This window comes from Rissa tridactyla, chromosome 7, assembly GCF_028500815.1.
Source record: "Rissa tridactyla isolate bRisTri1 chromosome 7, bRisTri1.patW.cur.20221130, whole genome shotgun sequence".
In the NCBI taxonomy this organism is placed as follows: Eukaryota; Metazoa; Chordata; class Aves; order Charadriiformes; family Laridae; genus Rissa; species Rissa tridactyla.
Window position 1 is genome coordinate 45,588,426 of NC_071472.1, and position 15,353 is coordinate 45,603,778.

The window sequence follows — 15,353 nt, forward strand, 5'->3', positions numbered from 1 at the left end:
GGGGAGGAATAACCCCCCGCACCAGGACAGGTTGGGGGTGACCTGCTGGAGAACAGCTCTGTGGAAAGAGACCTGGGAGTTCTGGTGGACAACAGGATGACCATGAGCCAGTGATGTGCCCTGGTGGCCAAGAAGGCCAATGGTATCCTGGGGGGCATCAAGACTAGGGTGGCCAGCAGGTGGAGGGAGGTCATCCTCCCCCTCTGCTCTGCCCTGGGGAGGCCGCACCTGGAGCACTGTGTCCAGTTCTGGGCTCCCCAATTCAAGAAAGACAGGGAACTGCTGGAGAGGGGACAGCAAAGGGCTACCAAGATGCTGAGGGGACTGGAACACCTCTCTTATGGAGAAAGGCTGAGGGATTTGGGTCTCTTCAGTCTGGAAAAAAGATGACTGAGGGGGGACCTTATCAACACTTATAAACACTTCAAGGGTGGGTGTCAGGAGGATGGGGCCAGGCTCTTCTCAGTGGTGCCCAGTGACAGGACAAGAGGTAATGGGCACAAACTTGAGCATAGGAATTCCCACCTAACCATGAGGAGGAACTTCTTTCCCGTGAGGGTGGCAGAGCCCTGGCACAGGCTGCCCAGAGAGGTGGTGGAGTCTCCATCTCTGGAGACATCCCAAACCCGCCTGGACGCGTTCCTGTGCCACCTGCTCTGGCAGGGGGTTGGACGGGATGATCTCCAGAGGTCCCTTCCAACCCTATGATTCTATGATTCCTGATTAAAGAACTTTAGAGAGAACTTCATAAAGAGTTTGAGAGAAATACACAGAGAAACTAAGGCATTTAAAGGGTTTAAAAGCCAAGGCAAGAGTGTAAGGCCTTCCTGCAGTATGAGAGGGTGCTCTACTGGGAAAGGTGGGTTGGAAGCAATGAAAGCCGAGGTGGAAATCTCCCAGCAGGGAGAGGTAAGACTTGGCCAGGGCAGAGGATCTCTGAGGTGTAGACGAGAGGGTTGTGCCAAGGTGATAATCAGAGGCAAAGGAGGATTTCTGAGCTCAGCTGATGCTGGTGGAAAGCAAAAGCATTACTGTGGCCAAGCTCTCATCTTTCCCATCTCTTCCCCGCAGTGCACGCCCAGAAGCAGAACAGACAGACCTGCGTACGGAAGAGCCTTATCTGCGCGTTTGCCATGGCCTTTATTATAAGCGTGATGTTGATTGCGGCCAACCAGATCCTGCGGAGCGGCATGGAGTAGCCTCTCGCCACGACACTGTGAACCAAACTGACCATGCATGCGCATGCCAGCGGGTGAGCTTCCCCCGAACCGACTCTTACACGGCAAGAGACAGAGGCAGGCAGATAAAGCACCATTCGACCAGGAGCCTGAGGCCAGCAGCGTAATGTGTCTTGTGAATCAACTACATCCTTTTGGCAGGGACATAAAAGGGCTGTCTTAATGCTTTAAAGGTTTTGTTTCCTAATGCAATAAAAAAAAAAAACCACATACAGGACTCCCGAATTATTGCTTCAAAACAGCAATGGTAACTTGGAAGAAACTTTCATCCAGCAGCCTTGTTTTGCAGTTTTAAGGAGGCACAGCCTCATGACTTATCGCAGCGGGGCTGTCTTTTAACCTAGGGGCCGACTGACTATTCCGCGTAGCTCTCCGCTGGGCCCACATTCCCAGGAAGTTGATCGTAGCATTGTCACAAGCAAGTCCTGTTCATTTTATTTCGTGTACTCCGGCTTCACTTTGTTTTTCCCTTATGACCATGCCTTTGAGTTTACGGCATTAGAGGGGAGCTAGAGCATCCGTGTACAGTATTTTCAGAGTAAAAAAAGAGGAGAATTTGCCAGCAGCATACAAAATTTCTATTTTTGCTTCGTAAACGCCACCTTTGACACAAGACTGTGGGGTAACACGAGTCCATTTGCCATTTTTTTTCCAACCGTGAATCAGGGCTTGAGAAGCACCACCCATTTCCACACATGGACATTCCTGAGATTTGTGCACAGTCTTCCAACCGACTCTGCAACCACCAGCGCCAGGTAAAACTCCCTCTATTTGGTCCCATCTGCGTATTCAACAGCATTTCTTTTCCAGCAGTTTTGCCCTTCTTCTATACTGGTCTTCAATAACCTTATCCGAGATGAAAATCACAAGGAAAAGCTCAGAAAGAGCCTTCCTCCCTTCTCCTTGCCTGCCCAATTGTTATTTCTTTCATCTTATATGCCCTGGTTGTAATCTGCGGTGAAACCTCCGTGTCAGACACCTGCTTGTGGGAGAAGTTATGTTTTTGCCCACACGGCAGCTGCTGCGGTCCCTCCCGGCAGCCGTCGCACCACCACCACAGTCCCATGGGCAGGTTCCAAAGAGGGTAAGCTGGAAAGCAGACTGCAGCAAGAGAAGAAGGAATCAAACTAGAGCATAGCGCCATATGTTACCTAGTGTGGCAGACCTTCAGATCCTGCAAGTGTTAGTTATTTTTCCTGGAAGGGATTTTACTGAGCAGCAAGGAGAAGATGGAGAGATGCAGACTGGAGACACAACACATCCCGCGGAAAGCGCAAGGACTGGGCGAGCCTGGAGCCAGGATTACATCTGAAAGCGTTTTTCCTTCTAAACTTGACACAAATCCTTGCATTTACCTTCGGATTAACTGTGCACCTGTGTCTCGTCCCAGGGGAGGTCTGGTTTCCTTGCCCTCGTGGGAGATGTTTCCTGGTCGTCGCTCACAGAGCTGGCACAGGGAGCGCTCCCGGGGAGGTCGGTGGAGGCAGCTGGGTGTTGGAGATGTGGTGGCTTCATCCTGCCGGCTGGGCGAGCTCCAGAAATACCAAGGAGCAACGAGATCTTGCTACTGTAAATGTAGATGACTGTTCCCTGTGTCACGAGAGGGGGAAGGATGCTCCCCAAGGGACTGCAAACCACGAGCTTCCCTCGTCCCGCACAGCAGCCATCGGCTTACGCCTGGATCCATCCCAAAGACTCATTTCAGGTCTTTCTTTGACTACAAGTTCGATTGATAACATTTAACCTGTATTTTTTAGCAGCCTGATTTGAAAACTTGCTTCTCGTTGTTCTGTCTCCCGTCACCCCTTTAAACTCGTGTCACCACTTTGTATTTTGCCTTTAGGTGTGTGTCTCAGTTGCCCACCTCCACGCCGTTGCCATTCTCCTGCTGTCCCCCTCCATCACGGAAGACGACAGCTGCCTTTTCCAGAGCAGCTGAGTTGTTGTTTTCTACCTTTCACAGACAGACGCTTTTGTAGTTCTGCTCTGCTGTGACTAATAGAGGCCAACTGCAAAATATTCCGCAAAAAATGTTACATCTCCCAGAAGATGGAGAGAGATTGATGTTTGCTATAGGGCAGCGGCAGACTTCACACCAACGGTGGAAAGTCTTAGGCAAGCTCTGAGTGTGGGATTCACACTGCTGGGGAGCCAGGGCACCCTCCCAGCACTCGCTGCGCGGGACATTGCGCATTGATAACGAGCTTTGAGATCATTGCAAGGGAACCGTCATCCACGTTTTTAGGTCTCAGGGGTATGTGAAAAGGTGGCAGCAGCAGAAAAAAAAAGTCTAAATGTTACTTGCCACTGAGTAATACTTATTAAGATTTTTTTTCCCCCCACCCCCGGGACTGTGCTGGAGTGGACGTGGGCAGCAGGGGCAGATGGAGATGGAGCGGAGAGGTGGGCATCAACCCACCAGCCCTGCTCAGCGGCGGCAGAAACATGGGGCAGAGCAGTGCCTCTGTGCTGAGCTCAGAAACACAAGCTCAAACACATAGACCAGGCATTTCTCCACGTTCTTCTCACTCATCTGACAGCTAATACCAGGCAGACGCCAATTATAACAGCTACCTTACAGACGAGATGATCTCTTGCATTCCTTTAAGCTTTCTGGAAGGCTCCATAATTTCTACATGCATGCTCCATAAAAACCTTTGTAAATACAGTCATTTTTCAGCATAATTCTCCACCTTGAATATCCATTTGTAAAACTAAACTATAATTATTATATCGGTAAAAGCCATAGCCTGGTGTCAGTAGAGTTCATTGAAAACTCCCCACTGATTATACTGGGTACAGGATTTGAGGGGGTTTGGGGGTTTGCTTTTTTCTGTAGGGAACCCAATTTATCCATTATGAATCAGTGTCATGTCTTGCCAGAGGTCTCCTTTTCCTTCCTACAGCAGCCTTTCTCCATCTGAAGGCGTCTTGGAGAGATCCCTGCTTTAATCAGTCAGGCTCCTCTGGTGGCAATGCAGAATGGATCAGGCCAAGCCATTTCATCCTTTCCTCTCCCCACAACCTTTCTACCAACACCTTCCACCTTCCCATCCTTCCTAGCCAGCAGCATTGGACCTGTGTCTCTTACCTACCTCCCTGGCTCCATTTATATAACATCCATTTATCTTCTTTTTTTTTTTCCTTCTACACAAGAAGGAAAAAAAAAAAAACGTCTTTTTGCTGCTTTTACAGACAGTAGGTAAAAATAGAGCAGTAAAATTTTGATTGGAACCTGATGGCAAGAGCTTAGGGGGAAGAAAGTAGAAGAATCAAAGAAATAAAAATAAAAAAACCCCACATCCCATACTTTAACGGAAAAAAAAAAACTTTAAGTGCTAATTAACATACTTTAAAAAATACCCAGACTGCAGCAGTGCTAGGTAGAGCTGTCAGAAAAAGCACTAAACTTATGCTCTTGCCAGTTACATGAGAATTTAAGTGTCTTTTCAGCACTGCAATTCTGTACGAAAAGGATATTGCTATGGCAACCCTCGCTGTTCGTGACATGTGTGCCACCGTGTCGGAGCGACACGCAGCAATTGCAGACGCGCTCCCAGCCAAACCAAGGCTGGACAAACAGCTCCCAACAGCCCGGGACAGCATTTCCCCTCGTGGATTAGCAAATTATTAGCAAATCGTCAGCCCCCCCAAAGACAGCTCTGTTGGCTTAGCCACAAAAAAAATGTGTGCAATTAAACAGCTTGACATGCAGGGAAGGCTTTGAGATGGACGTAATTATTTTAGCTTGAGAGAGGCTTTGGTTTGGTTTGGGAGCACGTGAAGTCAATGCAGCGTAAGCACTGCGCGACACAGGCTGTCCACAGTTTGTTGAGGACACTTTGACCAGGTTCTTCGTGGAGGGATTGATCTCTGATGAGAAGGATTTGGGTTACTGCTCCTGTAAGGCACTGGGCTGCATCACTGATAACACTGACTTTGACTTTAACCATTGGCACATCCTGATTTTCTGCTCCTGGAGAAGCCAACGCATGAACGTCAGGCACGTGGCGTGATGAAATACTTTGGAGGCCACGGAGAAGTGAACATTCCTTACCTGTCAGGTCCAAAGCCATACCATAAGGTCAATCATGAAGAAAACCACAGCTGAGGAGTTACCAGGCAGGACAACTGCTTCGTGGTTGTGGCAGCGGTCTGGGGGAGTGGGCTTCTGCCCACGACGGGCTGCGCCACCCAAGGACTTCGTTGGGGCCTGATCATGTCAACGACTCCACCGCTGAGAAGTAATTTCTAATCTGAAGCAATATCAACAGTAATTTAAAGAATTAAACAGGGTGGGCAACTGGGAAAACTTGGCTTTGCTAGGAAGAATTTGGTCCTCGTGCTGTCGGAGTTCCTCTAGGATAAAAGAGAAAGTAATTGTTTTTCATGTTTGATGGGTACCCACAAATATGCCAGTTACTGTTAGCAGACACCCTGTCCTGGTGAAGGTGCTCACAGACTCCCCCCCCAGAACAAGGGTCTCTTGTGAGCGGAAGGGTGGGAGGTGGTAGGAGACCCAGCTACCTGCCCCTGCTCCCAGGTGAGCTACAGCTGAATATTTGGCTATCGTCTAGTGATCTGGAGAGATTTCATACAGACCATTCAATGGTTATTGGGAGCTCAGGTGTTGGATATGGTGCGCTGGTAGGGTTGGATGTTGGTTGCTTTATATGGGAAACTTCCAGCAACGTTGAGAAGCGGGGACAAGTAAATGGGTTTTTGTGGTCCTTCTCCCATAAGAAATAGGATAGCAAGCAGGCAAATCAAGAAGACGCAGAAAGCATTCCCAAGAATGCTACTCTAGATGGCTGAAGTCTGTTTGACAGACTTGCATAAGCAAAGTACCTACTGGCAAACATTTGTTTTCTACGGAAAGAATAGGAATATTCTTTCATACAAAAAACCAAACCCACTGCGTCTTTCTGCCTGCTGCAGAAGACCAAAACATTTCCTGGGACACCCAGAGGACCGTGACGGCTACCTGAGGTCCAGTGCTGGCTCTGCTTGAGGTGACGCACTGCTTTGCGAGGTGCCCAGGACAAAGAGTCTCTCGTTTTTTTCCCGCGAAAGACTCTCTCCCCCCACACCGTGCGCACATGCCAGAGCAAGCCGTGCTGCAAAGGGCTGTCAGCGCACAAAAGCAAGAGGTGCACAGGCCCGAGTCAGACTTGGCTCTGCGAGGAGAGAAGCAGTAGGAGGAATACATTAAGATCACTAAGAACGACGTTCCCTATTTTATCCACCCGTGTAATAAATTATTTAGTTTCTGCTTTATGGATGACTATTTGAAAGAAGAAAAACCAACTCTTCTAAAATGAGAATCTGATGAAGTATCTTTTTTCTTGGCTCTGAATCATGCTTACATTCCGCAGATGAAGATGTACAGAACTTGCTGGTTTTCAATCTATTATTTTACTGTACTGTGTTCTGACAGTGCAATTACATTTCCCTGGCATCACTTAAAGCCTATTACTTTCCCAGGAATTTAATACAGAAAAAGAAAAGGCACACAACCTTTTCATCTCTATATATTGTCGGTTGTTATCAGGACTGCATCTTGTTTTTCTCCAGTTCAAGCAGGACATTTTAGGCAGCTCTAGGAGCTGTAGAAGCTTTACCACAAGCAATCTGACAACATTTTGATTGGAAGAGTTCTCCACTCCTACCTCTGCTGTGGCAAAAGCCTGAAAAACTGCCTCAATTTGGCATCTTTACTATGAAAGAATTTCAGCCCCAGAAGTGAGGAGAAGGGGGAGAAAGAAGAAAAAGGAAATCCTCTGGATCTACAGGTTGGTACTTGACGATTTGGTGACGAAAATACTGTAGTGGTTTTTTTTATTTTCTGTCAAGATAGACCAAAATACTTGGTAGCCTTGAAGAGCATTACTAGCTGAAGTTGCCATTTTCCAATCAATTATTTTCTACAGCTGTTCATGCCCAGCCTTTGCCAGCATCAAGAATAAGCAGCTTCAAACACTGCTACAGAGCTTTAGCTGAGATCCATCCTATGACCTTCCTTTTCAGCTGGTCTTCTATCGTCGTCAGCCAACACGTAGACAGTGGACCATCCCATTTGAAGCTCCTGAGCTTGCTCTGGTAGGTCCCCCTCTGGTCTTGCCAGCTCTCCGGCATGTCTTCTCTTGTGAGCAGTCCCACTAAACCCGAAGCATACGGCCGATGCGTTTGCAGCATCAGGCCCCTGGGTTTGCCATAGGAGCAATCTTCAAATAGATGCCTCTATAGTCCCGTTGCCCCAGCCCAAGAATGGCATTACATTTTCTACCACCTCTTTCAGAGGAGCCAAAGTTATTTCAGCTTCATGCAGCAGCTCTTGTTTTCTCAGATTTTAATTGCGGTGGGGGGGTGGAAGAGAGATGAAGTTCCTCTCGGACTCCAGGGTAAATCAGAAGTAACTCATTAGAGTTAATTGGCTTGAACTCGAATAAGCCCAGAATCCAGCCTGTTGCCATTTAATCCATACTAGGATCTAAGTAATCAATGCCTCCTGATTCATCTCTAGGAAGTCTAATACGTGCACCTCCTTTTTTTGCCTCGTTTCATCCCTCACTGTTGTCAAGTCATTTACCATTCATTGTTAAAAACTGACCATTTTTTGCTTGTTAACAAAAGACATGGCATTTTAATTAAAGCCAACAACTCACAAAGTCAGCAGCATAATGGTAAAAACAAAAACAAAAAAAAAACTTTGTACAAAATACTGTAAATATTAATATAAATTAACTTGGCATGCAACTTAAATCCTATGTTATTGCAAGTTACCCAAGTGTATAAAGACGTGTATAAAGGAAAACCGAATGCCATATGTATCGGCTGTTTCCTCTAACCAAACACTACTGTAAATATATAATCTGTATAAAAAGATTTTAATTTTACCATTATTTATGCAATAGAAATAAAGGTTTTTTTCTTTTGATGAGGGATGAAGTTTCTTTTTTCCTCATTTTGCAGCAGTCATTGATATTTATTCATGCCCAAGTACAAGAGCAAAAGCTAGATTTGCATAAAATATTAGGACAGAGACCCTTTCTTCCTTCTGAGGGATACATGAACATTTGGGGTTTTTGTTTTGCTTTGAAAATAGATTTACATATTTTAAAGCCTGTTACTACAGAAAGAGCTCCTGACTGAATAGATGCCTTGGCTGTTCAGAGCTGGGATCAACGCTTCGAGAGGGCCACAGATGCACAGGACTCCTCAGCACGCCAAAGAGAGGAATTGAACTTCTCCTCTGGAAGTGGAAGTCAAAGCCGCAGCTGGTGTGGTTGGTGGGCACCACACGCAGAGCTCGAAGAGAAAGGTCAGGCCATGCCATGTGCTCTTTTATGGCACTTGCTTAAAAACTCAAACCCCTTTTCTTATACCTACCAGAGAGTTAGAGCCTGTTTCCTCAGATGGGCTGGGGTCCAGTGCGTTGCTGCTGGGAAGAGGATGTTGACCACAGGTTTTAATCCTGTCTCGTCTCCTGCTAAGGCTCCGTACCACGAGAGCTGCTCTGTGTGGCTAAACTACACTCACGTGCCCTGAAGAGCAGCTGCTCCCTTAGAAAATCCAGATCTCTTCATTTCACTGTAGACCATTCTCCACAGCTACCAGTCCCCCGAGTCCTGACAGACATTTGAAGATGAGGATGATGTTAATGATTGTCCCCAAAATTGCTTGTAGTGGTGCCTAAATTAAAGATTAAAAAGACAGAGCCCTGATGTAGGCAAGTCATCTTTACCCAGGTGGACTCAAGTCACCGGGATGGCACTGCTGGGACAGCCAATGCAACCCCCAAAGCTCCCACCGTGCGCATAGGTACACACTACCACCACTGTCTCGTGCTTGGAAAGGAGCTGTGATGCTTTCCCTAGACCTGGCCATTTTTGCAAAAACAGCATCTCCGATTCCTTCATTTAAACTGAAAAAAATGAGTGGGTTTCCCCAGACGATGGTACGTATCACACTCCATTTCATAGGCTCACGTTATTTATTAATTGCGACCATTTGGACAACAGCCTGGCAGCTCAGATTATGGTCCTTATTCCTGGAACCATCACAACTTCCAGTACGGGCAATTGTCCATGCGTGGATTGACACTGAAAAGCAAGTGATGCAGAAACCTTCTGTTTACAAAAATTTGTGATCTAAGAGTTTAAAAGAAAAGATATTGTACACTCTAGTTGACCTCTTACATTGTATAACTGGAAAGCATTTTAATGAATGGCTTAGGAACGAACCTGAATTTGTTACAGGAATGAATCAAATCTATTGTAGGAATTCCTATATATTTATCCTAGGAACGAATGAGTAATCAAAGAAATTCTTTGCTGGAAGGAGAAACCTACACCACACAGCTCTCCTTTGAAAGCAGTGTTCTCAAGCAGATCATTGTGTTCAATGATGTCCTCAGTGAAACCACGTGTTAGTATATTGTATTTCAGCCACCGGAACCATTCAGAAATTGAAATTCACTGGCATCGTTGCTAGAACACCTCCTCTCTGCCCATCAGCCCCCAGCGAGGATGAGCACCATGCTGGATGGGTTAGTATGATACCATCGTGAAATCTTCACTGACTGCAGGGAGAAAACAAACTTCAAAAGACAAAAACACACAACATTTGGGCTGACACCTAATTGCTTTATCCCACCAGAAAGAGCCCACAAACATGACCATTGTTCCAGCTCTACCAAAGCCTGTTTTTCTCTCATGTTTTTTTGAACGTTCTCCATTCAACAGGGAAATACCACCGAAAGATTCCACCCAAAAGCCCCGTCCTTCAGCTGTGCCCCAAGGGGAGGTCTCGGGTGCCCTCTGCCGTGGGAGCGGGGACGGACAATGGGCAGGAACGACTGCACGGGTCTAATCCAACTCCCGGGGAGTCAGTGGAAACATTCCCAGACTTAGTGGGATTTGGATTAGGTAATCGTACAGCACAGTATTTCACACCCTGGCCCTTTACTTTGTTTAAATGGAGTCTGGCCAAGGCTTCAAATTTAATTACAGAAATACAAATACTGAAGAAATAAGGGTTTCCGTACTCTGACTGAAATTCAGGCATGGCCCCATCTACAACCTCTTGCCAACAGTGGGCTCCCCAAGCTCGAAACTCCCAGCAGCCAGTGTCTCTGGTTAGACACAGCGCACACAACGCACACTCTGCCCGTGACCCTGCAGGCTGCTTTTGCTGCTGCGATCTCACCCACCCAGTACGCACTCCTTCCTGATTAACATCTATAGAAAATACTTGCTAATGCAAATCCAGAGGCAGCAATTTATTTGGTGCAAGCTAGTTAATCCTGGCAAGCCTTTCCCGTGTAAGTATAGACTAATATCATCTTGTTTTAATTGCTTCTTTAAGAGTTTCTCAAAAATCAAAAACATTTTAATTAAAAAATTCACCAAGAGTATCTTCCAGATCTTTTCCCATTTATTCTTCTTCCCACCAAAATTATCAGCACATTTGTTAAGTTCTGAAGAAAGTAATTACAGCAGATGTTGATCGCTGCCGCTAGCATTGAGGTTGCTGAATGCTACACATCAGTTTCCCAAGTTCTACTGTTTTGCAACTTTTTGAAACAGAAATTTCCATTCTCGGTCTTTGCTCAGAAAGGAAGCTGTCTATGCAGGAGCTGGGATGCTGCTAAGGCAATGGGAAATTCTTGGCGGGGAGGAGGGGGAAGACAGGAGGAGATACAATCAAGGAACTGCTAGGGATACAGAGATCTGGGCAAGGAACAGCCAGGAACGGCTAAAAGCCCTTTCCTTTTACCCGTAATACCATTTGTAATGAATAAAGGTCCTGCTCCACCATCACCTCCCCAAAAGGCAAGATGATAAATCCACTAGAAGTGCCACCAGCACATGCACTGTTACAAGAGTGGGGAAGCATCAGACCGAAGATGCCAAGTGCATGCCTGCCACACAGTAATAATTGTCTTTTAACCCCAATTTCTGTCTAGTTTTCCACTATGAGCTGGATAATGATCTGGATTTAGAATAAGCTGTCAAAAATACTTCACCATATAATGACAGAAAGCTGAGATAATCACAGGTTGACCATACATCTCACTACAGACAGAAATTACAGAATCACATAGAATCACAGAATGGTTTGGGTTGGAAGGGACCTTAAAGATCATCCAGTGCCACCCCCTGCCCTGGGCAGGGACACCTCCCACCAGCCCAGGCTGCTCAAAGCCTCGTCCAGCCTGGCCTTGAACACCTCTAGGGATGGGGCATTGACAACTTCCCTGGGCAACCCGTTCCAGTGCCTCACCACCCTCACAGTAAAGAATTTTTTCCTGATATCCAATCTAAATCTACCCTCTCTCAACTTGAGGCCTTTACCCCATGTCCTATCATAACATTCCCTGATAAAGAGTCCCTCCCCATCCTTCATGTGGGCCCCCTTCAGGTACTGGAAGGGGCTCTAAGGTCTGCCTGGAGCCTTCTCTTCTCCAGGCTGAACACCCCCAATTCTCTCAGCCTGTTCTCATAGCAGAGGTACTCCAGCCCTCGGACCGTCTGCGTGGCCTCCTCTGGCCCCGTTCCAACAGGTCCACGTCCTTCTTGTGCTGAGGACTCCAGAGCTGGACACAGTAGTCCAGGTGGGGTCTCACCAGAAGAGAGCAGAGGGGCAGAATCACCTCCCTCGTCCTGCTGGCCACGCTTCTTTTGATGCAGCCCAGGATGCGGTTGGCTTTCCGGGCTGCAAGCGCACATTGCCTGCTCATGTTGAGTTTCTCGTCCACCAGCACCCCCAAGTCCTTCTCCTCCAGGGCTGCTCTCAAGCCATTCTCCACCCAACCTGTATTTGTGCCTGGGATTGCCATGACCCAGTTGCAGGACCTTGCACTTGGCCTGGCTGAACTTGATGAAGTTCGCACAGGGCCACCTCTCCAGCCTGTCAAGGTCCCTCTGGATGGCATCCCTTCCCTCCAGCCTGTCGACTGTGCCACACAGCTTGGTGTCATCAGCAAACTTGCTGAGAGTGCACTTGATCTCACTGTCCATGTCACCGACAAAGACGTTAAACAGCACTGGTCCCAGTACTGACCCCTGAGGAACGCCACTCGTCACCGGTTTCCATGTGGACATTGAGCCATTGACTGCAACCCGTTGCAGTCAATGCAACAGCTTAAGTGCAGGGTCAGGAACCTGTCGCATGATGCTGATGGAGCAGCCAAGCAAATTTTCAGTGTCTTGTGATTGCTCAGAGATAGGGCTACAAAACTATTTGAGGAGCGGGGTCTCCCATCTCTGCCTCAGGCGAGAAAAAGAGCATCCAGCAGCGCTCCCTTAAATGCTTGCTGATGGTGGAGTGTCTCTAGATCTCAGCTAAAATTACAATGACAGACAACTAGAGAAAACTCTGGGAGAGATACTCAGAGGTATCTCAGTCCCAAGGAGAACATGACCGTGAGCATGGCTGCTACTGAGCCATTTCCAGATTCGGCAAGTCCCAGCCTGCAAAGCGTTTTACAGAAAGCATTAAAACCTCCTGAAGTGAAGGATTTCAAATGGAGGGGCTGAGAGACCCCGGCGCTGGTGGTACGAACAGTACTGCTATAATAAGGGTAATCACTGCATGTTATACGGAAAAAAACCTCTCAAGTGATTGCTGTTTGCAGAGGATGATTAAATATAAATTAAACTCATCTGCATGTTCAGCAAGATATGTGAATCGAATCGAAAGAGCATCCTTTGCATTGGCTGCGTGGGGTGTTTGGGCAGCTCATCCCATGGCCTGGCATGTCCCCACACATGGGCTGCTCCCCACCTTCTGGACCTGCACCAGTAACCTTGGCATCTGTGTATTATCGAAATTAAAAGAATCATGTTCACTTACATAGAGATGATTTCAGATAGAGTATGAACGAGCAATTCATTAGCCCCAAGTTGTTTGTGGGGGAAGAATGCAGTTCCCCGTATTGCCACTGCCATATTACCAGTTGCCACTGCTTGTCTTCATTTCATTTGCCTTCTCTAAATGCCTCTCCATCTTGTGTGCCTGGGAGAGAATAAGAATAAGAAGAAGAGGAAGAAGAAGAAAGAGGAGAGGAGAGGAGAGGAGAGGAGAGGAGAGGAGAGGAGAGGAGAGGAGAGGAGAGGAGAGGAGAGGAGAGGAGAGGAGAGGAGAGGAGAGGAGAGGAGAGGAGAGGAGAGGAGAGGAGGGAAGATTGTTTCAGTTGGAAGGGGCTTTCAATGATCATCTAGTCCAACTGCCTGACCACTTCAGGGCTGACCAAAAGTTAAAGCATGGTATTAAAGGCAATGTCGAAATGCCTCTTAAACAATGACAGGCTTGGGGCATTGACCACCTCTCTAGGAAGCCTGTTCCAGTGTTTGACCACCCTCTCAGTCAAGAAATGCTTCCTCAGGTTCCTGGTAATGCCCTGAGTGCTCCATGAGCCCTTGCCTTTAAGTAACCAGACAAACCATAAGTGATGAAGGGGCCAATACTGCATCATCAAGCATCCTGACTATGACTAAGAGATTTCTTTATCTTCTCCCCCATTGTACAAGGGGGAAAAAGCCTTAGTTCTCAATCTGAACTACCATCCAGAGACCCCAGAGCTGGCACCACCTCCAGCTTACAGTCTGTGGTGAAGAGTATCATGGACCACCCTCGTCCAGACTAACTCCGAGCATCCTGCACGTAGAAGGTGTTTGGAAAACCTGTGGATTTCTCCTGTCTGCATCGAGACGTGTCATCGAGACCCTGAGCTGAAGGTAAGATTGCTAAGTGAAACCAAGGGATAATTGGTTTCTCTAATTATATGGTCATAAATGGCAGTCATGCACCCCAAGACATGTCATTTTTTCTCACTCTTTCTAAGAAAGTCTTTTTGCGTTCAAGAAGGAGCCTGGAGGCTCTCTGAACAGATGGATCAAGGCCACGTGAAGAAGCTAATGACCAAAGCTATAAGATCTGAAGGAGAGAGGATGTTGCTTCTTACCATGTTGCGTGAGCTCCTACTGTGCTGGTGCCAATTTTAGTGTCTTCTCTCACTTCAAACCAGAGAGAATCTAAAAACCTGAAAAATACTGAAAACGTGAATTGCTTCTTATGGTGAAACTAAGGTCCAAGTATGAGAAACAGGCTCCAGATTAGGACATGTCAACGCTGTCCTGCCAAAATGAAATGTATTTGCAAGTGCATAACCCACACTTTAATGCTGCAGACCTTCAACCACCTACTTTGAATATTTATTATTGCTTAAACTCAATTTCAGAGAGTATTTTTTAAATCAATTAGCTACTGTCTTATTCATTTGGAGACTGATCACAACGTTCACTGTTTCTTGGACAAATTAAACTAGCAATTATTTTATAATATTTGTCTATTATAAAGAGGAAAAAAAGGCATCATTTCAGAGGACAGAAGGGAAGAAACAACTCGAGAGGGACAACACTGTGCCAAAACGGAGTAAAGGCTGACCATATCGATTTGCTTATGCTGGTCTCAGTAATAAGCTCCAAGAAAGGGATAGGTACCGTATTAGGGGTACTACGAATCATTGTTGTTTCTTGGCAAAGCGGTTACAGTGCTGCCGTGATAAATTGCTTCTAAGAATTCAGGGTACGGGCTGCTGACATCTGTCAGCAAGAAGCTGGAGTTCAGATCACAATCGCAATTATTTCAGTATTTTTAACCAAATCAGAGAGTGAACTTGCATGAATAAAAAGAACTCCTTTATGTAGAAGCTGACAAAGTGAAAACCGTTGCTGGCTTGCCAGAAACCCAAAGCAACCTCCAGCAGCCTGGGTAAACACAGTGTTTCTTTAGCAGACCGGCTGAACGACTAACCCGGTCTAGCAGAAAGCCCTGCGCTAGCACAAAAGTTGTTATTGCTGCGATTACGCCAACGCCACGCTCCCCAAGAAGGATTAACATTTAATTCTTTCTAAATTTGTTTATGAAATATTGACTTGACGGTGCCTTTGCAATAAGCTATAAAGACATCTTCTAGGCGGCGTGCAGCGGGAGGTCAGTGATGGTTATTTATCTATCCCTTCCACTAGGTTTGGCTCTGAACACTCGCACTGAAACTGTTAGTGAACGCCCCGGGCTGAGCTAAGCAGATACCAGCAGGTAGAGCTAACA

At 46.7% G+C, this 15,353-nt stretch overlaps 1 protein-coding gene across 2 annotated transcripts in view; it reads left to right on the top strand.

Moving 5' to 3' along the window:
- The window catches only part of CALN1 (calneuron 1), a 119,000-nt gene extending 117,801 nt beyond the window's left edge, over positions 1-1,199 (top strand). Inside the window, exons 5-6 of one of the 2 annotated variants that reach the window (XM_054209232.1) lie at positions 592-594; positions 1,072-1,199. In XM_054209232.1, the coding sequence (XP_054065207.1) occupies positions 592-594; positions 1,072-1,199 (131 nt within the window). The remainder of the gene's footprint in view (positions 1-591; positions 595-1,071) is intronic. The other variant, XM_054209231.1, reaches the window with a different exon arrangement.
- The last annotated feature ends 14,154 nt before the right edge of the window (positions 1,200-15,353 follow it).